This window comes from Gorilla gorilla, chromosome 4 (genome assembly GCF_029281585.2).
Source record: "Gorilla gorilla gorilla isolate KB3781 chromosome 4, NHGRI_mGorGor1-v2.1_pri, whole genome shotgun sequence".
NCBI classification, from domain to species: Eukaryota; Metazoa; Chordata; class Mammalia; order Primates; family Hominidae; genus Gorilla; species Gorilla gorilla.
This window is the reverse complement of record NC_073228.2, coordinates 146719218-146743563: the sequence shown is the minus strand read 5'-3', so window position 1 is coordinate 146743563 and position 24346 is coordinate 146719218. Positions and strand designations below refer to the sequence as shown.

At 41.9% G+C, this 24346-nt stretch overlaps 1 protein-coding gene across 9 annotated transcripts in view; it reads right to left on the bottom strand.

Moving 5' to 3' along the window:
* ARHGAP26 (Rho GTPase activating protein 26) overlaps nt 1-24346 on the bottom strand; it is a 458221-nt gene that overhangs the window by 315960 nt on the left and 117915 nt on the right. For all 9 annotated transcript variants that reach the window (XM_063706839.1, XM_055389277.2, XM_063706842.1 and 6 more), the window contains exons 6-9: nt 18192-18302; nt 10552-10656; nt 8922-9051; nt 4793-4893 (exon numbers count right to left, since the gene is read on the bottom strand). In XM_063706839.1, the coding sequence (XP_063562909.1) occupies nt 4793-4893; nt 8922-9051; nt 10552-10656; nt 18192-18302 (447 nt within the window). The remainder of the gene's footprint in view (nt 1-4792; nt 4894-8921; nt 9052-10551; nt 10657-18191; nt 18303-24346) is intronic.

Below are 24346 nucleotides of genomic sequence, written 5' to 3'. Positions count from 1 at the left end.
AATTTTGCTTACTTTTGTCTCCTGAGCCCAACTGGATCCTAGAAAAGAGTAGCTCCTCAATAAATACATTTTAACAACTTTACGGACATATGATTAAGGTATAAGCTGTACATGTTGAACTGTACAATTTATAGATTTTGATGTCATATACATCCATGAAACCAACACCACAACCAAGCCAGCAAACAATTCCATCATCCCCAAAAGTTTCCTTGTATCCCCTGGCAATCCATCCTTCCTCCTAGTACATCCCCAAGCAATCGCTGAATCTGCTTTCTGTCACTATAGATTAGTTTGCTTAGTCTATAATTTTATATAAATGGAACTACACAGTATGTGCTCTTTTTATCTGGCTTTTTTCACTTAACGTAATTGCTTTGCTATTCATCCATATTGTTGTGCATATCAAGGGCTTATTTCTTTTTATTGTTGAGTAGTATTCCATTGTTCAACTGAATGTGACAATTTCATCTCATAGCACTAGTTTATTGCCCAGAAACACAGAAGTTGCTGTCCCTGATTTCTTCTTACTGTCACTTAGGAATTTGTTAGGGTTTCTGTTTCTCCTGCCTCTGTCAATCTTTTTTATCTAAACTAACAGGGGAAATTAGCAAGCTTGCCCAGTTTGTTGAAATAACAGAAAGTGTGGCTACATAAGGTAAAATTTAACCACCCACTAACATCAGAAGAGCAAACAAAACACAGAAGGCCTAGGAGGAGACAGTTTATATTCACAGGCCTTACACCTATTGTCTTCCACTGAATAGCAAAGATTAATTTCTCAGACAGAACTGCTCTTTCTCTAGTCTGTAAAATATCTGAGTGCAAACACCCAAACATAAGAGATTCTGACTTTGCTGATGTCTAACTATAAATCTGATTTAATGGCTATGGGCCAGCTTCCACTTTGAAAGATTACATGAGGTGTCCCAGAGAAATGGGAGGGAATAGGGATATATAAAGGATCACCAAATACATGCAGAAAGAGGAGGAAGATTAATATTCTGTTCCAAGGATGACCATACCATATCAGCAAAAATCTATAAAGATGGTCTGTTCAACTACTGATTGCTTTAAAAAGTGGGGGACGTGGATATCACTTAAACAAGTAAATGAGAAGTTATAACCATGACAAATTCTGTTTTTAAAAAGCCAAAGTTAAGGAGATCTGACCTGGTCAGGAAGGTTAGGAAAAGCTTTCTTGAGCTGAAACTGAAAGAATTCATAAGAAATAAAATAAGGAGGAGGGAATGGAGCAGGTGGACAGGCCCTGGGGTCAGGGTCCACATAGGCTTGGAGAAACAGCAGGGCAGCTGGTGTGGCTAGAAGCCCAGAGTGAGGGAAAGTAGAAAGAAGAAGACTTTGAGGAGTGACAGAGGCAAGACCATGTAGGATTCTCGTTTGTATCCTGAGAGCAGCAGGAAAATAAAGAAGGGTTTCAATCAAAAGAAGGGATAGGATCGGTTTTGGGCTGCTGCAGATCTGCAGAGGTGCCTCAGGTCAGAGTGTAGGATGCAGGGAAATTCTTCCGTCACACACAGGGTCTGGTCTCCAGGAGGATGTGGCAAATCTGCTCACAACTCCAGATCCGAAGCTGTGAGAACAGTGGGTACTTTTAAAGGAAAATAATCCAAATGAAAAGGACAGTGAGGGAACCTAACAGGTGGAGAAAGAGCATGTTAGGAAAAGAAAACACCCAATTATCTAGGTTAAAAGATATTTATGTTATCTATTTATCTATGTTCTATCTACCTCTAGCTCCTAGGAGAGCTCTGTTCAAACATGTATGCAGGCCAAGCATGGTAGAAAACACTGGTAATCCCAGTACTTTGGAGGCCAAGGTGACCAGGAGTTTGAGGCCAGCCTGGGCAACATAGTGAGACTCATCTCTATTTCTTCTTTTTTTCTTTTTTTGAGATGGAGTCTCGCACTGTCGCCCAGGCTGGAATGCAATGGCGCCATCTTGGCTCACTGTAACCTCCACCTCCCAGGCTCAAGCGATTCTCCTGCCTCAGCCTCCCAAGTAGCTGGGATTACAGGCATGCGCCACTGCTCCCGGCTAATTTTTGTATTTTTAGTAGAGATGGGGTTTCACCATGTTGCCCAGGCTGGTCTTGAACTCCTGACCTCAGGTGATCCACCCGCCTCAGCTTCCCAAGTGCTGGGATTAACAGGCGTGAGCCACCACGTCCGGCCTCAGTCTCTATTTTTAAAAAATATATACAACAACATCACATGATTCCTCTACACAATCGAGAAGACATCACCTCTAGACAGCCAGACCTCATATTTCCTTCACCCTAAAGCTGAGGAAATAGTGATGTCATGGGAAATATAATGACTTCAGAATCAGGAGATTCAGACTGTGGAAAGAGGGTTTGAGCAACAGCTCTGTAACTTGTTAAATGACCTTAGAAATCATACTCTCTCCTAACCTCAATGTCCTGCTTTGTAAAAGGAGGAAAACTGGATCAAACAGGGTAATATAGAATAATAAAAGGTTGCAGAAAAATATAAAACATAATTTAAATGTAAGGAATTACTAGGAAAATTAACTCTTATAATATCAAGGTCCTAATATAGCACCCATTATGTGTCAGGATTTGTTCCAAAAAATTTATATATACTAATTCACATAAACCTCTTCACTACCCAATGACATGCTTTCTAGTATCTCTCTAAAGTCTCTGGAGAACCAAACATCCACTATAATTGGTTTCTACCCTTCACTTTCAAGTGTGATAAGAAAGGAATAGAGAAAATACAAAAGAGTTCTTCATTAAAAGTCTGAGAAAGCCCAAGATAAAAGGCCCAAAAACAGACTGTGTGAGAGAACAATTTGGTGAAGCTGATTCCTAGAAGGACTAAGAATTGGGAAGGGACTAAGGCTCAATCCAAGGAAAGCAGGCACAACTCTGTTTCCATTTCATGAAAACTAGGGGACACCTAATAATGTAGGTTTTTAATATTCCTCCTAAATGTAATTTCTCTGTTATGACATTTTAATGTCTGTTTTCTTGAGATTATTTATAAATCAATCCTGCCCCTGCCAAGAAACATAAAAAGGGCTTTGTTATTGCTTTGATTCAGGGAAGGAACAGAGATGCTGATAAACTTCTCTATCATGGCTTAAGTAAAAGAAAGCCAGGAAGAAAAACTGGAAGTGGAAGAGAACAAGGGGCACAACATGGCTGAGTACCTAACAGTAATGACAACAGCACCTAATAGCACTGGCCCAGGCAGACTGAGAGCAAAGCCAGCGCTCTTAACCCCTACTCTATAATGCCCACACACACGCAAACTCAACATGTTGCATAAAAATGTACTGCAGAGAGGACCGAAGTGGAATGCTTGTAGAGGACTAGTTTATCGACAGGTTAGACACAAATGAGAAACTATTTAAGCTGAAGACAGAGTAAGAGAAATTATTCAGAATATAGTCCAGAGACTCAAACAGACAAAACATGTAAATAGTTTTATTAAAAACATTTAAATATCTCCAGAGGGAGACAATAGAATGGGAAGGAGGCGAAACTCAAAGTGATAATTGGTGAGAATTTTCCGGAGTTATTGGAAGAGACCAAATCTCAAATCCTGGAAAACCAAAAACTCCCAAGCAATAGATTAAAAAAGAAAAAAATCAAAGCTAGGGCTATCATAATGAAATGTAGAATATCAAAGGAAGAAAATAAAGTATAGGAGCAAAGAGAAAAGACAGGTCACCTCCATAGAAATGCATGTGGCCTGCTGTGGGAACACTCAGAGGAGACTCACAAGCAGGCAGGAGGCGAGAGGCAACAGCCAGGAGGAGGGAAGAACTAGGAGCATTCAAGGAGCTGCCCAATGGCGGGGACACCAGGGAGCCATATGTGCCCAACTGTCTCTTCCAAAGATAGCCACATATCACATTCTATGCCACAATGAATGTGGCATACATTTCCTACAATGAGACTTTGATGCCCCTCCCATGGAGGGGCAGGGTCTACCTCCTCCCCCACTGAAACTGAGAGGGCTATTGTGACCATTTTAACCAATAGATAAGGTAAAAGCAAGGCTCTATGACTTCTGAGATTAAGTCATGAAAAGGCAATGCAGTGTCTACTTTAGTTTCTAGAACATTCACTCCTAAAACCTTTTGCTGCCCTGAGGCCACCATGCTGTGAGGAAGCCCAAACTTGCTAATAGAGAGAGACCAAATGGCGAGGCCCTGGGAGTATGCAGAGAAAGAGGGAAAAGGGAAGAGAAGGATACAGGAGAGAGGATGACAGCTGTATCTGACCAGCTTGAGCTGCTTCAGACCCTCTTTGTTCTAGCTCTAGCTACTGTCTGCTTAGTACTTTATGAGAAACCTCAAGCCTGAACCACCCATCCAAATGCCCCCTGAATTCGTGACCCACAGAAACAATGAGAAATACTAAAATGATTGCTGTTGTTTTAAATGTTGTTAAGTTTTGGGGTGACTTGTTACACAGCAATAGGTAACCAGGACATCTATGTTGCCACTGGCAGCTCTCCAGGTATCAAGTGGGAGTGGGACTGAATCAGTTTCACAGGATGAGGTTATTCAATAATTTTTAGCATATAAAAATATTTGTAGAGTAATCATCTTATTTTAGCGATTCTTCAGCCTCTTAGGCTTCCTGGAACTACTATATAAAAATTTTTTAAATTATTAATTTTAAATTTATAATGAAACATAAATATAACACTGGAGGTGTTACTTTATACATGCATTATAATCATTATATGTTAGCCAAGCAAATCAAACATCAAATTTTAAAAATGAACTCACCCCTTTTCCTCCTGACTTTTGGTCAAATGGTACCATGGTGATTTGTTTGGAATCCCGTTGATATGTACAGTAGTGCTTCACCCAAGAAGTTCCAAAGTGACCTGAAAGGTAATATTTCCCATAAAATATCTATACATTCCACTGTATGCTATACATCATGAGCTGGAAAAACCACAACCCATAATTCATAATGCTCATCTACCCTTAAACTATGTTAGAAGTAATATATTCTCCACACTAGCTAGAATGAATAGACAGAAATCTGATCCCACAGGCTCAAATGAAACCAACGCCGGGATTTCCTCCAGGGACCAAAGAAGACTGTTTCCCATTAATGCTACATCCAGTGGGTCTTAAAATACAACGGAAGTAAAAGTTCCCTGGGGAAACTAATCCACGTTCCCATCATCAAGCCCCAACTGAAGTTTCCACTCTCTTCACTGACAGGAGTAAGATGATTGAGGAGAGAACGCAGAAAGCCTCCTCCAAGCGCTTGTGACCATTCCCATCTGTTGCGATGACATCATGCTTCCCACACAGCTGCTCTGTGACTCTATGCACAGACATCAGGGCTTCTGACCTACTTCCAAACCCCTAACTTACTTTAGCAGAACTCAAGAAGATCTGAAAAGCAGACAAGGAGAGCTCAGAGACACCAGAGATGCAGAGTGGAAGTGACTGTCAATGCCCACATGTAACCTCTAAGAACTATGTCCCTCAAGATTAGTATGTCACCTCAAGAGGGAGGTGCCATGCAGTCGTATTCTGGCCAAGTCTCTGATTTTACTCAGTGCTTAGCCAATTACTTGAAAACAAAGCACTATTAAAGGAAGAAGGCATTAGTCAGCCTGCAAAGGACTTCAACCAATACTAGTTTTAGGTGCTTATGGAGATCACACAGCAGAAATTGTTAAAAAAAAAATTGTTTAAACATAAAGAGAATGAGCAGACATTTAATAATTATCAATGGTATGGCATGACTGCCAACTGCAAGTGTTAGATGTCATTTAGTAAACTTAAAAAACAAAACAGTAAATATTTCCACTGGGCCGTCAAGGACAAATGAAAATACAAACCATCTTAGTGTATTCTTACAGATTGGGGAAAAAATTCCAGCAATTGAACGACACAAAGATTCCCAAAGCACTGTATCTTGGACAACTTGAGCATCAAGATAAATAAGGACAGTGATAAATTATAGCCTCCTGAACAAAATAGGAACCCATAAGTCCAAACTGACAATGGAAAGATGGATAACGGACAGACGGATGGATGGATAGACAGTAGGAAGAGAGAGAGGGAGGAAGAAAGAGGAGCAGGACTCTTCCTTACATAAGTACACTGAATGGCAACTATTAAATGTGGAGGGGTTGGTGGAACTGAGAAGTCACCATTTTGCAACCATCATAGTAAAGATCAGCTCAGGCAAGGATTGTCAATGGATGCTAAATCTATGAAGGTAAAGTGTGATAAGGAGAAGGATATTTACATGATCTTAAGGTGTTACCTTCAGATTGCTAATTAGTTACAAGGGGAAAATAGTGACTGTATAGTGGAGAAACCAGACAATACCTTGACTGGGTGATCAAAATTTACATCACCACTGAGGGGCAGGTCGACACCACATGTGTCCAGATGTGGCCTCAGAGAAGAACTCTTATGTAGGATTTGACCAGAGATGCATAATCCAAATCTAATCATGAAGAAACACCAGATAAACCCATGCTGAAGAAAACTGTATAAAGGAACTGGACTGTGTTGTTCAAAAATGTCAATGTCATGAAAGACAAAGAGAAGCTGGAGAACTGTTCCAGATTAAAGGAGACTAAAGTCATGACAACTAAATGCAGTATGAGGTTCTGTACTGGAGAACAACAAAATGCTTTAGAAGGCCATTATTGATACAACTGGCAAAACTGGAATACGGACTGTAGTTCAGATTAAATATTGCACCAATGTTAAATTTGATATTAGGTTGGTGCAAGAGTTCAATTGCGATTTTAGCCATTACTTTTAATGGCAAGAGTTCAATTGTGATTTTAGCCATTACTTTTAATGGCAAAAACCATAATTACTCTTGCACCAACCTAACAGATGTGTTTACATTAAAAGAATATCTTTTATTCTTAGAAAATACTCACTACTGAAGAAGCATGGTATATGCAACCATATTCCCAAATGACTCAGAAAAAAGTGTGTATGTGTGTGTATGCAAGTTGTACTCATGTGAAAACTCACACACCCACACAGAGAGAGAAGGAATGATATAATTGTGGCTAAATGTTAAAAACTGGTGCACTAGGTAAAGGGTTTATGGTTGTTCCTTACACCATTGTTGCGACTTTTCTGTATATCTGAAATTATTTCAAAATAACAAGTTACAAAAAATTTAAAATTAAAAAAAAGTGCTGTATCCCCATCATGTGCTCTGGACTGTGTTAGGGAACAAAAAAGTGTCCTCGTGATAATCAACACACTAATGTTGAAAGAGCATGTGAAGTGTCTGAATAAAAGTGTGTGATATGAGAGTGCAAAAAAACAACATTGATTTTAGATATGTAAGTGAATGATATATTAACAAATTAAGTATCATAGGTGGACTTTGAACTATATTTTTGGAGTCCTAAAAATTTATATTTTCAAGTAGACCTAAAACCTTTTGCAGGGATCTTCTCACTGGACAAAGAGGGGATCACTTTGTATTCAGGCATACACAAAACACACAACTGAAGTAGTTACATTTCTTATAAACCTCAACAGGCTCATCTCTGTAAGAATAAGGATGTAATCCTCATCACAGCCAATACTCCAACACCACTACTGCCCCACTGTTACCAGGAAACTTAAGTCCAAACAAATTTTTGAGTAATTACTAAATAGAATAATTAGTGAAACCAAGTATTTCTATTCTATCCCACCGGAAAGCTATTAGGAGTGAAGACATCTGCCTAACTCTACATGAAGAGCAGGACATGAAAGAACACAAAACCTGCAAAAATCTGAAAAGACCAATGTTCTCTACCAAAGGACTAGGAGAAGAATTACCCACTAAAGAAAAAACATTCACTTTCTTTCGTTCCTAGCATTGCATACATGAATTAAGTCTGAATGTGCTATCCTAAACGGCAGGGCCCCATCACAGAGCCTTTCCCCAGCCATAAGGCATGAACTTGTGAGTCATCACTAAAATGTCCATGTTAGCAGCACCTGGCATTCCTTTCCTAGACATCACTGGCAGAACAATGAGTATTCTTGGCTCTTTTTTTTTTTTTTCTTTTAAGAGACAGTGTCTTGCTCTGTCACCCAGGCTGGAGTACAGTGGTGGCAATCTCAGCTCACTGCAGCCTCCACCTCCTGAGCTCTTATAAACCTCAACAGGCTCACTCTGGTAAGCAATCCTCCCACCTCAGCCTCCCAAGTAGCTGGGCCCACAGGTGCACACCACCACACCTGGCTACTTTTTGTATTTTTGTAGAGACAGGGTTTCACTATGTTGCCCAGGCTGGTCTTGAACTCCTGAGCTCAAGCAATCCACCGACCTCAGCCTCCAAAAGTGCTGGGATTACAGACGTGAGCCACTGCATGCAGCCTTCTTCCTGGCTCTTGAAGTGAGCCTTTGTTTCTACTTTTCATAAAATTCAAGTGTTGGAATGAAATGAGTTGAGGAGAAGAGGAAAAAGGCCTAAGTCATGATTGTTTGGGCCTTGCTGAAACAATGTCAAATGAAAACAGAATCACCAAGTATTAAGTCTACCAAAGGATACACTGCTGATAGATAACAGGGGCCTAGCATGTAAGACCTTTCCAAGGCTGCTATGCTCAGGGTATGGTACATAAAGCTGGACTAGGGATATAGGAACCCCAAGAGTAGAGAAACACTAGAGAGAGAAGAGCAACCACAGAGCCTTAAAGAATTGCAGGTTCCCAAAGGAATTCCCATTCATAAAGAAAAACAAAGGTAGACAAGATTCTGTGGACATCGTCTTTCCCTTTGGAAAGATGAACTATAAAATTGTTCTTGTTATCCAAGCATGTATTTACAGTAAGGTAGGCACTGCTGGATACACCCTCCACCTTCTAGGTAAGAGGCCTGAGTACATCCCAAGCTGTTGCTAGTCAAAGCACTCACGTTTCTCCTGCACGTAGAGGTATCCCTCCATGGTGTAGGGACTGATGGTCTTGTGCTCAAGGGGATTCTCCTTCATCTTTTTCATCAGTGATTCCACTTCTGATCTAGTGCCTTCAAAGCGATTTCTTGTCTAGGATGAAAATAATTTTATTCAAATCAAAGAAACAAAGTATCTGTTTTAACAATCCAGATCAACCTAATAGAATCCTTAGATCTAAAATGAGACAAAGGACATTCAACCTTCCAGGAACTGGCCAAATACTCCCTTATGAGAAGTATACTTTGGCCTTAAAGTCCTATACCAGAATGACTCTCAAACTCTAGTGACTATCAAAATCACCTAGGGATCTTATAGAAAATGCAAATGCCCAGCCCTCACTCCTACAGATCAATTCAGCACCTCTGGATGCCAAAAAGTGTGTTTTACGATAAGCCTCCCAGGTGATTCTGATTCAGATGCTCTAAGGGCCTGTATGACTTAAGGACCTAGGCGTTCACTTCTCCAGCTGCCGTGAATGTTGCTTGCTGATGGCTCGCAGATGAGTCCCTCCTTAAAAGGGGAGTTCCTTCACTCAAGGTCAGCCTGCACCCAATGACTAGACAAGGCTAGAGGAAAGGCAGAAGGGGGTCGAAAGCCTGGCCCCCTTGCTTGTATTCAGGGCGACTGTGAAGGATCATCCCAGCTCCAGAGCCTCCCCTGCACTGAGACCTCTGCTGCATCTGCATCACAGCTCTATTTCCCCCTCTGCGAGTCCAGGTGCCCTCACTCTGTCACAGGTGTTTTCACCAGCATTGCCCCCACCTCCAGTAAGCCCACTGCATGTCAATCTCGATTTCAGAGCCTGCATTCTGAGAAACCTGGCCTAAGGGGAAGCCATGCTTTGTGAAACCTTTGCCAAGATTCTGCAACTTCCTGTTCTCTGAGACAACACTGACTACTATGTAACCTCCAGGCTTCTAAAATCCATGCAGTACAACCCACATGGACACAAGATCACCTAGAGACAAAGAAAATAAGAAGAAGAACATGGTCCAATCCCACAGTGAAGAAGGGGGCTCAAGCCCCAGAGACTGCTAACCAAAAAGCCTTACGCAGGATTCTGTGCACCAAAAGGTCCTGTGTTTAAACCTTGGGAATGCTGACCACACTGGGAGTGAAGCACAGACTTGGATTTCCTGCCAGCCTTCCTAAGAGTTGGACAAGAGAACATCCTTTGAGCTGGAGGCCAGCATGTGTCCCCAGGCCCCATCCCCAGAACACACACTCCACACGGTCTCATGTAGTCAGGCAGCTGGATGCATAGAATGGAGGCTGGGTTGGGCTGGGATTTCCACCGCCAAAGGAAATCCTGACTCCAATGCTACAGACGCTACAGATTTGAAACATAATCAGCAGCAGCACTTCCGAGAACATAAATAGGGCTTTGAAATAATGGAGAAGAGGATGATGGTCTAACTCAGAACCACCAAGCATTCTAGAAATGCCTGCCCCTAGTTTCCCTCTGAACCCAAGCAAGACCCACCCTCCTCACCTACATTCCAAGCCACCTGGATGGTTTCTAGGGCAATCAGGCCCATATTTTGTTTTTCCTTAACCAGAGAAAGGAAGCCTGTCCCTATGCCCACTCACGTTCTGTATGCTAATGGTTAACTGTGTCTTGAAGTCCCCGAAATCCTTGGCCAGTTCGTAACCATGGTGATAGAAAGTGAAGAGTCCTTGCAGGAAGGCCAGCAGCTGTAATGAAGGAAGAAAGGCAAAGGTCACATAACCAGGTTGAAAAGAGGTATTATGTAGCTGTATCTGAGCTCCCAACACTGGGTTGAAAGTCTAAAATAAAGAATAATAATGGCTGACATTTAAAGAGCACCAATTGTGTGCCAGGCACTATGCCCTTCCATGCCCTGGGTGAGTACTCACAACATCCCATGACCTAAGTACTACTGTTATCCCCATTTTAATAATGAGGAAGCAGGTTCAGAGAGGTTAAGAAACTTGCCCCAAAACACACAGTAAGTGGCAGCCAGAACTTGAAACCAGGTCTCCTTGGCACCAACACCCATGCCCTTGCCCTGTGGGCCTCACCACCTGCTGAGAACATCACTTCCTCAGAAACCAAAGACCAGGGTTCTGACTCAGTTTCCTTCTAGTACATTTGTAGTATCAGGTTATTACACAGAAGAGGAAGGCAGAAAAGGAAGTGGGGTGTCCTGAGTCTACAGTCTAACAGGCAAAGTCAAATCAAAGAAAATCATCCAACTGAATTGTGTTTCCGTGCTTTCCCCAAACTACTCAAAAGTAAACACCATGGATTCCTTTATTAAAATATTTCCATATTCCCACATTTTCACTTATGGTGGTTTCCCTAAATTCTCAATTAAATCCCTCCGGCTAAAAGGTAAGCCCGTTTCATTGTTTAGTCTTGTCTTTAGTGAATGGTAAAAACATCTGTTCACCACAATGCTCACCACACACCTTCATATACTTAAAAACTATTAATATCCCCTCCCTGAGCCCCTACCAGCCTTCATTTATCCAAACTAAACAAACAACATTCCTGTGGTCTTTCCTCTCGGAGCTTACATCCAAACCTCACTGTTGTTATGCTTTCCTGGCCCCTTCTCAAGTTCTACACATCTTCCCTCAGTTCTAAACTTCAACCTGAAGAAAGGATTATAATAAAAGCCCGAACGAGATTTAGGAAAGACCAGCGCCTCACTTCTATCACAAAGCACAGCTCCATGTATTTGGGGACTATCCCATTAACTTCGGCTTCTGAAGGCTGACCCACATTTTCTGAGGGGTCCACTCTGACCTCCCTGACCTGCCATACCACCTTATTCCAAGACACATTTGCTTTATTTTACATTGTAGTCTTCAGATTTTCAGTCCCTAAATGATTTTTTTTTTACTTGTTAAACATTACTTATTATGTAAAAAAAAAATTTACTTTACTTACTAAACATAATCCCATCCCACTTATTTTCACCTAACTAACTCTCCTTTTCTGAGAGGCAGCTATAATAAGTGACGGTAAAGGAATCTCATCCCGCCCACCCTCCCCCTACTCTCCCACCTTGTTTGCAGCAGGAATAGTAAGCACAAAGGTATATAGCACTGGACCTAAACTCAGAGGGCAGGCCAGCCCAGTTTAATCAAAGATCTGGGCCCTGTGAAGATAAAACCCAGATTATGACAATATGGCCCTTAACTTCCCATTGCCACTGTCCCCGGCCCATCTATCCCCTTAGAGTCTCATGGGTGGTGGGAGAGTAGGCATTGCTGGGTCCTCTGGCTATAAAACTATCCAGTGGCACCATATACAGACCCCAACATAAATCCGTGAATGAGTGGTAAGCCCCATCGAGTCACTAGAGACTGATAATGAATGCTTTTCTTCAAAGACGGCCGAAGGCTTTGGGCTTATTCTATACAAAATACTTTTCTGAGAGGAAGACCCATACCTTTCCTTTCAGATGGCTCCAATAATAGAGGAGAAGAGGCTCCTCTGCCAAACCGAGTCCCAGCATTCACAATGAAAACTGTTTTGCCTCTTCTTAACTCTGCTCTCCCTGGTATCTGCAAATGCCCTGCCCCATCACCTTTCCAAGGCATGACACTACCCCTGACTTGAGAATAACGCAGAAGATAAGCAGCTAATTCCAAGGTCATTCCTCCGATTAACTATGATTTATCCTTCACTTAGAGTAAACAGAGCCTCTCTTGCTCGGGGTAATTAAATATTCTCAAACAGCTCACTAAGATGCCACCTGGGCATACCCGCAAGTGCTCCCCAAAGGCAGGGAGTTACTAATATTTATTTTGTTTTTCCTCGTTTGGTCTCATGCCTTGATTGTCCATTTTTCTACGGGAAATGACTCCTTAACATACTGCTATTTTTGGCCCACTTCCCCCTTGCTTCTCTCCTCCCAGCACCTTTTCTCTCCCCCACCCCCAACACTATATGAACCTTTGAAGTATTACAAAGTGGGAAATGAAAGTCCGCTCCTCAGGGGGCAGGATGAAGCCCACGGGACTCCAGAGATGGGGGAGCTGTCTGCTTCAAAGAAATGCTTCTACCCAAACACTAGGAGGAAGAGCTTGCTGCAGTCCCACCTGGTTATCAAATAAGAGGGGTCAGCTGTCCACAGGGCAACCACAACATCACAGCCTGACATAGGAAAGATCTTTCCCGCCTCCCTGTGCCTCCTTCTCTATCCTTGTTATCCTAAAAGAATAACCATAAGCAAAACCTATTCCTACTTCCTAGCTGACAACATAATTTATGTTTTTCATTTTAAAAAGCAAAAATCTAATTGCCCAAGTTAATGCTGGCTGCATCACTCTGGATTGTCACCATTCATAGAACAGACCTACTTTACTGGGTTAAATTGTGTCCCCCAAAAAAAGATATGTTTAAGTCCTAATACCTCTGAAGGTGATTTTACTTGGAAATAGGGTCTTTACATGGGTAATCAAGTTAAATGAGGACATTAGGGTGGGCCCTAGTACTTTTACAAAGATGCCACAGCTGGTGTCCTTAGAAAGGTGAAAATGTGGACACACAGACATGCATGGCCATGTGAGGATGAAGGACTGGAGAGAGGCATCTATAAGCCAAGAAATGCCAAACATGATCACAAGCCACAGGAAGCTAGGAGGAAAGGAAGTCACCTTTCACTGCAGGTTTCAGAGGGATCTTGGTGCCAAAACCTTGACTTCAGACTTCTAGGCTTTAGAACTGTGAGACAACAGATTTCTGTTGTTCTAAGACACCTAATCTGTGGTACTTTGTTACAGCAGCCCTAGCAAACTAATACAGCTACCAAGAATCATCCACACAGGCAACAAAGAGAAGGGCAGCTAGTAGAGTGATGAAAAGCTGAGGGGGCTAAGCCACACAACTCCCTTTAACTCATCTTTGACAGGAGGATAACAGTGGTCTTTACTATTGCACAGAGTTGCAGTGAAGATTAATTCAATTCAGATCATCCATGTAATGGGCTTAGCACAGGAGTGCTGTCAGGAGCTTCTTGGCAAAAGAGAGAGAGAGAGAATCAGACTGACGTGTTAGAAGGTGCGTTCTGTTCCAGGCCAGACTGGAGAAGGGGGAGGCCCAAGGCAGAATGCAAAGTCCAAAGAAAAGAATGAAGGCCTGCAATGGGACAGAAGCAGAGGGAAAGGAGAGGAAGAGACACTGCACCAAGAAATATTCAGGATGTAAAACTCGGAGGATGCAGGCCTAATGAACATGGAGAATGAGTTCTCTGGGGCACTAGCCAACCTTCAATTACGAAAACTCAGGGAACAGAGGGAATGTGGCTTCACCTTCATGGAGTCAATATGTCATTATCTGCAATCCAAATCTCAAGAACATTTAGTACTGTGACAAGAAAATTAAGGCTTCCAGTGCAAATATATACATACATATACATATATATATGCACATACATATATGTATATGTGTGTGTGTGTGTGTGTGTGTGTATGTATATATATATATCCCAGAAGATCTGATTTAGATCCCAGAAGTCTGATTTTTCTTCCTTGGGAATACTACAACTGTTTCTTTTTCTGAAGGTCAATAATATCCTGGTACTTGAAGTTACTTTCAAGAAACAAATGAACACGGTCGATTTGCATAGAGGTCCCTTACATGACTGGAAGATTCCCTTGACTGTAACCAACTCAAATATGAATACCCACTCCAGCAATTTAGTTCAATAGACTTCTTGCTGGTTTCTTTCCCACCTGTAAGCAATCAAATGCTATTTCATGGAGATGAAAAGTCAGACCCTTCCAGCTCTGCTATTTACTAGATATGATGTTGGACAGGTAAAGAAACTTGTTTCAATTTCTTCATCTGAAAATTGGGATAAAAACAGTACTTACCCTCAGAGAGGTTATAAGGTTTGACTGACATACTGTAGGTAAAGCGCTTAGCACGGTACATGACAGTTTCAGATAATATCATCAATTGTTATTTCATGTTCTTCCTTTGTATAATCTAGGCCAGTGGCTCAAACTGAAATGTGCAGCTGAATCACGGGGAAGGTTTACTAAACTACAGGCTACTGGGCCCCTCCCTTAAATTTCAGGTCTGGAGTGAAGCCTGAGAATGTGCATGTCTAACACGGAGAATCACTGATCTCATCAGTAGCTTTTTCACTGTATGAATACCTTCTCCCCATCCCCAGCTCCTGAAGGCACTGACCTGCCTAGAAGCTGATGTGCAGAGACAATAACTTCTGTAGAAAAGCAAAGGCCAAACATCTGAATCCTATATCCAGCCTCTCAACATTTAGTTTAACTTTGGGCAAATCCCTATTACTATCTTGGTCCTAACATGCGACTGAAAATTTCTTTTCATTAGCTCTCCAGGTTTCTCACTGTATGAACTGAAAAACATCTGCACACTACGATGGTTATACTTTTAAATCCCTCTGGCACATCTATAGCATCCATCCTGTCCAAGCTGTCACTGAACTGCTTGCTACCTTGACTAGCTCTCTACTACACACATCTTGCTTACCCCAGTGAGGCTGTGAATGCCTCAGCCATAGCACCTGGGTTTTCAGCATTTTCTACGGTATTCAATAAATACATACTTTTAAAGCTACCAAAACTGTTTATATTAAAACAGGTAGGCCCTGTTAATATTGGTACTTCACTCATTTGCTCATAAATAAAAAATAATAATTGCTAAGTTTTCATTTGGTTCTAATCAGGTTCTGTTCTAAGCACCTCACATGGATAAACACTCAGTCAATCCTCATACAACTTTATAAAGTAGGTGATATTACTATCCCCATTCTGCAGATGGGGAAAGTAAGGCTCAGAGAAATAACTTGCCCAAGAACACACAGCTAGTAAATGGCTAGGCTGGGATTTAAATTCAGGGAGTCTAGCTCTAGAATCCTTAACCATGATGCTACTGCTTCTTAAAGTGAAAACTCCCTAAGACATGGACACACTACAACAGAATGCCAGGAAATGGAATGGTAAATCTTTAGAGATTTCTTTTCTCAAAAAAGAAGGAAGGAAGAGGGGGAGGAGAGACAGAAGAAGGAGGAGGAAAACCCATTTAGATCAGCAAAGCTATCCAGCTGAGCCCAGCCTAAGCTGGCTGAACCTCACAGATGTGTGAGAAGTAAACATCTATTGTTGTATGAGGTTTTGTGGATACCATTCAGCAAAAGCCAACAGATAAAATACCTGACTCACTAGGTGCACCTACTGAGAGATCAAAGTGGATAACAAAACACTCACCTCAAAAAAGCTGGATGGGCCAATTACAAAAAAAACTCATCAAAAGCAAGCAAATTTGGAATAATATTAATCGAAGTATATATAAAGATTATTAGAAATGCACTGTTCTTTTTCTCTAGAAAGTCTGGCAAAAGCAAATAAAAATAATGCTAAAGGCAAATTCTATGTGACAGCATTTGAATTCCTGCCCTGACCACAGGAAGCAAGTCTTCAGTAAACCTTTGCTTGAAAGGCCAGTTTGTGCTTTAAGCAGGAAAATCAATAAGGCTGCTTTATCTGACAGATAGCTGCTCACACCTAACAGACCCTGTGGAAAGATGGGGATTTTTGACTTGGGACCTTGACTGAAACCACTGCTGTAAGTTAGGTCTAAGGTTTTAATATTCATATATGGAGACTGAAGTAATTGACGACTTTAAGGAATCTGCCAAATGAGGTAGCTGGGAGTGGTATCCAGAAATTATAGTTCTAGCATAGTAAAAGATGTAGACATAAGGTTCCAAAGCCGATTGGAATCTGTTTTTTTTTTTAAGAGATGGAGTCTCACTATGTTGCCCAGTTGCCCAGGCTGATCTCAAACTCTTGGTCTCAAGTGATCTTCCTGCCTCAGCCTCTCAAAGTGCTAGGATTACAGGCATGAGCCACTGTGCCTGGCCACCAACTGGAGTCTTGATGAAACTACCAGCAAGTCTACATGCCTAAAAAAATCCACCCCAAAAGTTTATAAATTAGACATGGGGTACACAATGCTCTTTACTAGAAAGAGTGGCCACTTCTTTCAGTTTCTTACAGTTTTATTCTTATTTGCTTAAGAAAATTCTCCTTTCTTGGTCGGGCACGGTGGCTCATGCCTGTAATCCCAGCACTTTGGGAGGCCGAGGCGGGCGGATCATGGGGTCAGGAGATTGAGACCATCCTGGCCAACATGGTGAAACCCCGTCTGTACTAAAAAATACAAAAATTAGCCAGGCGTGGTGGCGTGCACCTGTAGTCCCAGCTACTGAGGAGGCTGAGGCAGGAGAATCCCTTGAACCCGGAAGGCAGAGGCTGCAGTGAGCTGAGATTGCACCATTGCACTCCAGCCTGGGTGACAGAGCGAGACTCTGTCTCAAAGAAAAAAAAAAAGAAAAAAGAAAATTATCCTTTCTTAAATCTAGGTAGAGAATCTTATTTGTACAGAGATGCCATGCTTGAGTCTAAATCAGAGGCTGCACTTTGGCTGGAAAATCCATGGTCTGCGAGAGTTTTAAATTGAGGTCCATATACTATTTTGGTGTTTCCATGAAGTCTTCCTGCTGTGTATTCTCCACACCAGTGCCACACCCAGCAAAGTGGAGTGGCACCATGTCCAAACGAAACCACAACCATGCTGGTGTGGCCTAAACTAAAGTCAGGCTTTTTCCCACAATGCAATATTCATGTTCACTGGGACAGTGTCCAAGTCCAAATTCCATCATGGTCCACTCAGCAGAGTCTCTGTGCTGTTCTGTTTATAACAAATCCATGTGGGAAATCCATGTGAGAAACTTTATATAGCATCTTTTAATACCTGAATGGGGTGAGAAGGGGCTTTGAACCAGAGGGTAAAAAGAGAAATGTACTATGTCTTTGGGTGACTACTACATCTGAATTATTTGAGGAAGAGAAGAAGGGTAGGAGAGAGGAGGGATGTTAAGGTATAATCACTATTTCATGCCAAGATAAAGAACCCCTCCCCTCTGGACTCCCATTTCCACTCTGTCCACCTGAAAATCATATGGCACATCACTGGGTAGCTAGAGGAAGGAATGACTGCTGGACGCTCTATCTCCATTGTTGTACAGGAAGGCTGCTGGGAAGAATCCAGGGCAGCCAGGCTCACAAAGCACTGATACTTACAGAAGGGACAGCGTTAGGGCTGCTCAACCTCTTCATCAACAACTTAGAGCATTTTGTAATCTACTACTAGTTAGAATGAGGGATGAATATATGGGAACATCATTAAACCCTGAATATCTACTTACAGGCTCCACAAACTCAAACATCTTTCTTTCTTGGACTTCCTGCACCTTGAAGACATATTCCAGGGATACTTCATAGAAATGCTGCCGGACCAGGTCCACTTGGCTGTCTGCCTACAAACAAGATGGAATTTAAGAGAAAAATCAAGTCACTACCCAAGGATAGCATTCCGAAAGCAGGTCAGAAAAAAAAAATCTCAGGAGATAATTTTCAAAAACAAATCAAATAGCATTACACAGAAGAAGAATAACTATAGTAACTATTTCACTATGCAAAAGTGTACTGAAACATCATATTATACAACTTAAATACATATTTTTTTAAAAACAAAAAAAAGCTTTCTAATGAGATTATTGGTTTAAAAAGGTAAATGTATACAAGGAACTCAAACAACGCAACAGAAAAAAAAACCCACAAATAATACCATTAAAAAGTGGGCAGAAAATCTGAATAGACATTTCTCAAAAGAAGACATACGAATGGCCAAAGGGTACATTAAAAAACGTTCAACATCACTAATCATCAGGGAAATGAAAGTCAAAATCAAAATGAGATATCATCTCAACCCAGTTACAATGGCTATGATCAAGATTAAAAATAGCAAATGCTGGTAAGGATGGGGAGAAAAGGGAACTGATGGTAGGAATGTAAATTAGTACAACTATTATGGAAAACAGTATGGAGATTTCTCAAAAAACTAAAAATAGTACTACCATATAATCCAGCAATCCCACTACTTGGTATTTATCCAAAGAAAAGGAAATCACTATATCAAAGGGATACCTGTACCCCCATGTTTATTGCAGCACTATTCACAACAGCCAAGATATGAAGTGAACCTAAGTGTTCAGTGGATGAATGGATAAATACACACACACAGACTGCTATTCAGCCATGAAAAAGAATAGAATTCTGTCATTTGCAGCAACATGGATGGAACTGGAGGTCATTATGTCAAGTGAAGGCACAGAAAAACAAATATCACATCTTCTCATTCGTATGTAGGTGCTAAAAAAGTGGATCTCAAGGAAGTAAAAAGTAGAATGATAGTTATCAGAGGCTAAGAAAGGGGTGGGAGTCAGGCGCCGTGGTTCAAGCCTGTAATCCCAGCACTTTGGGAGGCTGAGGTGGGCGGATCACGAGGTCAAGAGATCGAGACCATCCTGGCCAACATGGTGAAACCCCATCTCTACTAAAAATACTGGGCATGGTAGCACACATGGTAGCTACTCGGGAGGCTGAGGCAGGAGAATCACTTGAACCCAGGAGGCGGAGGTTGCAGTGAGCCAAGACCACGCCACTGCACTCCAGCCTGGTGACAGAGCAAGACTCTGTCTCAAAAAAAAAAAAGGGGGGGGTGGGGTGGGGTGGGGTGGGAAGGATGAAGAGAGGTTGCTTAATGGGTACAAAAAATACAGTGAGATAAAAAGAATAAGTTCTAGTATTTCATAACACAGTAGGATGACTATGGTTAACTGCTGTACGGTGTATATTTCATAATATCTATGATGAAATATCTAAGATATGAAACGTTCCCAACACAAAGAAATGATAAATGTTCGAGGTGATGGATACCCTAAATACCTTGATTTGATCATTACACATTATAGGCATATATCAAAATAGCATACATGCCCCATAAATATGTATGATTATTACATATCAATAAAAGAGGTAAGTGGGTGAGCCAAGCGGACGTCATATTAGCCCAAATAGTATGTCACATGTTAAAAGTAATCAACAAACCAAACAGAAATAAGAATAATGATAATGGTTACCTGAGCACTAACTTTGTGCCAGGAATCATGCCCATAGCTGTACATACATTACCTTATTTAATCCTCATTAATTTTAATTATTTAATCTTCACTAAATTCCTAGAAAAGAGATATTATCTGTATCTCTAACATACAGGAAGAAAATATAATCCATTGCCATTAAGGAACTTGACTAAGGTGACACAGCTAGTATAAGGCAGAGCTGGGATTTCTGTCCTGGTGGATCTGCCCCCAAGGCCCTTGGATCATCCTGAAACCACCAGTCTCCACTGTCTCCCCATACCCTGAGACAACCTGGGTTCCATGGGAGACAGATTCTTATGGTGAAAAAGAAATTCCTGCAGAGCCATGCTCATCTAGACCTTTCCAATACACAAAACAAGCTGTCAGAGGGCAGGGAATCTCAGAAAAGGCCATGGGCCATGTTCACAGAAGTCCCAGATACTTTCTTTGTGATAAGAACAATGGTTTACTCCAAGCAGGGAAATTTCAACACTCCCTCTCAATTTCACTTCTCCCTCTGTGCAGGTGTGTGTCCAGGACAGGCCCACGAGCGGGTACAATTGAACCACTGATCTGGGATCTAGCACCCAGGGAGAAACTCCATGTATGGATTTGCAAGATGCTATGCTGGGAAGTACCTCAGCTCTCACTATAAAGCTCTAAACCTTTCCATAATGTGTGTCAAATCATTCCTTCAAAGCGGATAATTACACTGAAAGCATATTTCAATGACAAAACACTAAAGTGAATATATATTTTTAATATAAATGAATATCCTGCTAGTAAGAAACAAAACACTGTTTTCCTTAGAAATGACACAGTCAGAAACCGTTCTATAACACCCTTTACTAAGACACAGCTCCCAAAGGCATATTTCTTTCAGTGTTCCTTTGTCAACATTCCTACAGAAGAAACTTGGAACAGACCCCTACTTCCATTATACCAAGTACAATATGCTACTTCGACATCTTAAGAGCTTAGCAAATCATCCATCCATTCCACCATCATGAGAAAAAGAAACTTCCTTCATAGAACTTACAGCATAGTAAAGAAAACAGACATTAGTCAAATAAGTAAGTTAAGAGAAAACTACAAGCTCTGGTAAAACACAATATGTTATAAAACACCCCGAAAGAATATATTCAAGTCTCTCATGCTAGCAACTTCCTCCCACAGCAATGGACATTCTCATACTCAAAAGCCAGTCTGCTGAGTAACTGCTGGATCAAACCAATCTGAAAGGCTAAGACTGGGGGCATTTTCTAAGGCTTCCAAGCAGGGAAAGGAGATATCTGAGCACTGATGAATCTTTATTTGGAGACAGGTTTCAGAAGGTCCTGCTTCTCACCACCACCACCCCCTGCATCGTGTGGCTGCTTAGACAACTGGGCTGATACGCCTTCCAACTGGGCTCCTGTGGCTAAGCCCCACGCGTTCCTACAGCCTTTGGTCTTCTTGTAGCGCAAATCCAACACGCTTACACGGAGAGATGCATCTACTCCCAACCACCCCACACACCTCAAAGCTTCTCTCTGCCTGGGCTTGCCAACTGACACTGCAAGTGGAGGGGGAAAACAGGAGAAATCATTCTGAAAATCTGCAAAGGCAGGGAAGAAGGATCCAGAAGGAAATTCCTATAAGGAAAACAGAATTGACTCCCACATCAGAGAGCTGCCCAAGTGCAAGCTCCAATGCTACAATATCCTAGCTGGTGAGACCTGCTCAAGTCATTGATCTTCTTTAGAAGATGGGGATAATATCAGCCCTTGCTTCTGAGTAGAGTGTTTCCAAGAGAAAATGGGCCAAATGATGTAAACCATTTGAAAACTGGAAAGTGTCCTGTGCATGTCGGTGGTTGCTGTCACCAGGCACTTCAGAACACAGGGGTTTCACTTCCTGCTCTACCCTAAACCAGCCACATCATCTCTGGGCTACTGCACTTCTCTCCTAACTGGTCTCTCTGTCTTCATTCTCTCCCTCTGTCCCAATCCACTCTGCACACAGGAGCCAGAATATCTTCCTTAAAATCTAAATCAGATGGTCTCATGATCCCCTTCAAGGACTTCTCATGGCCTCTACCATGGTCTGCAAGACCCTGTGTAATAATCTGCCCAACCCTCCAGCCTCACCTCCTCCCATCCTAACCCACTGTCACCATGCTTCAGCATGGTGACATGAGTAACTGCTGGATCTCCTTCCTGTCCTCTAACACTCCAAACCCCTCTCTTTCCCACAACCTTTTCACCTGGTGTTCCTTCTGCCCAAAAACCTCTTCTCCTAGAAAAACACACATTTTAACTTCAACATACAGTAAGAAATACTTTTTATATTATGACTCAATAAACACACATTTATAATGGTTAAATGCAATGCACTTTCATATATATATATTTTTTTTTTAAGACGGAGTTTCGCTCTTGTTGCCCAGGCTGGAGTACAATGGCACGAATTCGGCTCACCGCAACCTCCGCCTCCCAGGTTCAAGATATTCTCCTGCCTCAGCCTTCCCAAGTAGCTGGGATTACAGGCATGCACCACCATGCCCGGCCAATTTTGTATTTTTAATAGAGATGGGGTTTCTCCACGTTGGTCAGGCTGGTCTCGAACTCCTGACCTCAGGTGATCTGTCCACCTCGGCCTCCCAAAGTGCTGGGATTCCAGGCATGAGCCACCGCGCCAGGCCTTGTATTTTTCATTCTATTTTAGCCTACCCTATTGCATAACCCAATAACTGTGATTTTGCGACACACTCACAACCTGAAGAAGATTGTCCTGGCCTTTCATTAGCTCATTCCTTCTGGGCTCAGTTTAAATGTTACCTCTTTAGGAGAGGTTTTCATTGACTACGTTATTTTAAATAGGTTACCAGGAAATCTCTGTCTCATTTCCCAATTTAAACTCTTATCTATTCCTTTCTTGAGACAGAGTCTCGCTCTGCTGCCCAGGCTGGAGTGGAGTGGCATGATCTCAGCTCACTGCAAACTCCGCCTCCTGGGTTCAAGTGATTCTCCTGCCTCAGCCTCCCAAGTAGCTGGGATTACAGGCACATGCCACCACAACCAGCTAATTTTTTTTTTTTTTTTTTTTTTTTTTTTTTGCATTTTCACTAGAGACAGGGTTTCGCCTTGTTGGCCAGGCTGGTCTCAAACTCTTGACCTCCAGTTATCCACCCGCCTTGGCCTTCCAAAGTGCTGGCATTACAGGCATGAGCCACCGCGCCTGGCCTACTAGACTACTAGAATATAAAATCCATGAGAACAAAGACCTTGTCCAATTTTTTCATTTTTCTCCTCCAGTGCTCAGAATGGTGTATGGCCCATAATAAACGTTCAACAGATGCATGCAGAATGAATGAATTGATCCCCACGTGGCCATCAGTCAGCACCAAAGGCACGTCCCGTCAGTGACCCAAAACTAAGAACAAATGCATAACTCAATGCATTCCCAAAGGAAAAGGAAGAAGAAATCCTAAGTGGAATGTTATGCTTCTCTTGCCAATGCCCCAGCATGGTGTGGGCCACAGAATCCATCACATCCTTGGGCCCCTGCAATGGAATTATAAGCCAGGATTCCAACCCACCCTGCAGACAGCTCAAGACAGTTTCCCTGCCTGCCACTTGAGAAGCTATAAAGCTACCGGCTTGATTAAACCCGTCAACCATTCTGCGCTTCTTGGAAAAGAGACTTCCTCCTAGATGGTAATTTCCATGAAAGAAGATCCTTCATTTCACTTTCTACAAAACACCCAGTACCTGGACAGACTTTTGCAGAAGCGTCCAATGAGTATTTGTTGAATCAATGACTACTGTTTTTGAGGCGAGCTTTTTCACCATTCAAAAACTATGCATTTGTTTAAATCATCCACTAGATGGCAGTGCCATTCCACATCACTGCCCTGTAGTTTCTACTTCCAGGGATCTAGGGATGGACTGGAATTTAAAAGCATTCCGTGCAGAACCCTGCAATCAGGGAACAACTCTGGATAATCAAAGTGGAAGGTTTCATCAAAGGTGTACCACGTGCTCAACAATGTTCCTAAAAGTTGAATTTTTAATAAATGTGAAGAAAATGATCAATACATAGCTGAACACCTTGAGCAAAACACCTGACCCCTACAAGAAACTCAGTTCCCTCATAAAATGTAATTCAAGAAAGTTGAAATGGATGATCACTAAGGTCCTTCCCTCTCTCCAATTCTATATCATGACACTGGCACTAAATAACATGGTCAGCAGGCAAGAGAGCCTCAACATCCCTCCCCAGATAGAGACGTAGAAAAGCAAACTGGGTGAAGGGAAAGGGCTGCACAGCCAGTGCTGGAGTTAACTCGCTACCACTAAGCTATTTATCCTATCTGAGCCTCAGTTTCCTCATGT